The sequence below is a fragment of the Vigna unguiculata genome, chromosome 3, assembly GCF_037176805.1.
Source record: "Vigna unguiculata cultivar grain cowpea cultivar isolate G323 ecotype 2 chromosome 3, ASM3717680v1, whole genome shotgun sequence".
NCBI classification, from domain to species: Eukaryota; Viridiplantae; Streptophyta; class Magnoliopsida; order Fabales; family Fabaceae; genus Vigna; species Vigna unguiculata.
Window position 1 is genome coordinate 61,985,652 of NC_140794.1, and position 1,994 is coordinate 61,987,645.

General features: G+C 45.1%; 1 protein-coding gene across 1 annotated transcript; it reads left to right on the top strand.

Annotated features, from left to right (window-relative positions):
- The first annotated feature begins 337 nt into the window (after positions 1-337).
- LOC114176282 (LOW protein: nuclease-like protein) lies at positions 338-1,936 on the top strand. The gene has a single exon (XM_028061264.2). It carries the CDS (start codon positions 411-413, stop codon positions 1,671-1,673), a length of 1,263 nt encoding a protein of 420 aa, XP_027917065.2. The 5' UTR covers positions 338-410; the 3' UTR covers positions 1,674-1,936.
- The last annotated feature ends 58 nt before the right edge of the window (positions 1,937-1,994 follow it).

Genomic DNA, 1,994 nt, shown 5'->3' on the forward strand with positions numbered 1-1,994 from the left:
TATAAACTATTATAATAATAACAAAATTTTATTCTCAATTAAAATATAAAACTAAAATTGAAATTCAATTCAATTTTTTCCTAAAACTTTTCATAATTAAATAACTCTGTATTTTGTTCTAAATTCAGTTTCTCATAATTTCCTCTTTTTTTAGCTTTTATACCTGAGAGCTAGAGGTTTTGCTAATACAAGTTAAATTGATTTAATTATGGATTGTTTGGTTAGTGACATTTCCCCATTTTACTTTTTTATTAAGTCTTGTTTTAGCTGTCATTTATTTAAAATTTTCTGTGTATAAATATTTATGAGAAGTTGCCAAAAAAAAAAAGATTTAAAGTAAAAGATGTAGAAAGGAGTGTACTGAAAATTAACAGTGAAGAAATCAGCAACAGAAGAAGAGGTGGTGGGTGATGGCCAAAAAGCGGAAGGGGAAGAGAGCGCTCAACGTAAAACACCACCACCAATTCCAAACCCAAAACCAAAACCTCGCCGCTTTAATCGCCCAAGTCACACACACAGCACACTCATTTCTATCCCGCAACGACGTCGTTCTCCTCCCTTCCCAATCCCTCCGTCTCGAATCCCTAATCTCATCCCTCATTTCCCTCTCTCCACACCCCAAACCCTCACCCCTTCTCTCTCCGCCACACCGCGACTGCTGGTTCCGCCGCTTCTGCTCCTTCTCCGATTCCCAATGGCTCAACGCCTTCCGCATGTCCAAGCCCTCCTTCTCCCACCTCCTCCACCTCCTCACCCCCTCCCTCGCCCCCTCATTCCCCCACATCGCCCCCGACTGCGTTCTCGCCGCCGCTCTCTTCCGCCTAGCCCACGCCGCCCCCTACGCCGCCATCGCCCGACGCTTCGGTATCGCGCCGTCGGAGGCCTGCCGCGCCTTCTTTGCCCTCTGCAAGGCGGTCGTCGACAACCTGGGATACCTCTTCGAGCTCCGCACCGGTTCCGAGAGGGTTGTGGTGGGTTTCGGCTGGAGTTCTCTCCCCAATTGTTTCGGGGTTTTAGGGCTGGCTAGGTTCAGAATTGACGATTCGTTGTTGGGCGAAGATGGTTGCTTGATGGTTCAAGCGTTGGTGGACTCCGAAGGGAGGTTCTTGGATGTCTCAGCTGGGTGGCCAAGTACCATGAATCCCGAAACCATTTTGCGTGAGAGTAAGATTTATCACGAGGTTGAGGAATCCAAGGAATTGTTGAATGGACCGTGTTATAATCTCAACGACGGTAATTTGATTCCTCAGTATATCCTGGGAGAATCCTGTTTTCCCCTTTTGCCGTGGCTTTTGACTCCTTATAACAGAGTGAATGAGGAGGATAGTTTTGGCTCGGCGGAGAGGGCTTTCAATTGTGCTCACGGTAATGCAATGGAGTTGGTTGGTAATGCCTTTGGGGGGCTTCGTGCCAGGTGGCAGCTTCTGGCGGCCTCGAGGAAGTGGAAGCCAGAGTGTATTGAGCATTTGCCGTTTGTGGTTGTTGCTGGGTGTCTGTTGCATAATTTTGTTGTGAAGTGCAATGAGAAAATGCCGGATGAAGGGGTGGGAAAGGGTTGTTGCTTGGAAAAGGAAGAGGGGTTTCCTGCTTTTGATGGGGTGGGGGATGATAATGCAGTGAGGGTGAGGGATGCACTTGCTATGCATTTGAGTAGGATGAGTTCCAGAAAATGAATAAATGGTGTGGGTGGAATATTAATATATGGTATACGTATTTTGATTGGTCAATTTGTTTTTGGGAATTGTTGGCATTGGCAAGTGTCACTTGCACTTTGGAAACCATGTATGGCATCAATTCCATCATATTCGATTCGTTGCCTTCCTGTAGTATTGAAGGATAGCTTCAGTAGGAAGAAATCTGCAATCAGCATAAATTTTTCAGTTGTTGGCTCCGCAAGTTTCAGATTTCTCATATTACTGATGAGCTGTTTTTAAAATTTGTCACAAAAATTCTCTTCCTTTCGGTGGAAGCCAATTAGAATTTAATTACTGGGT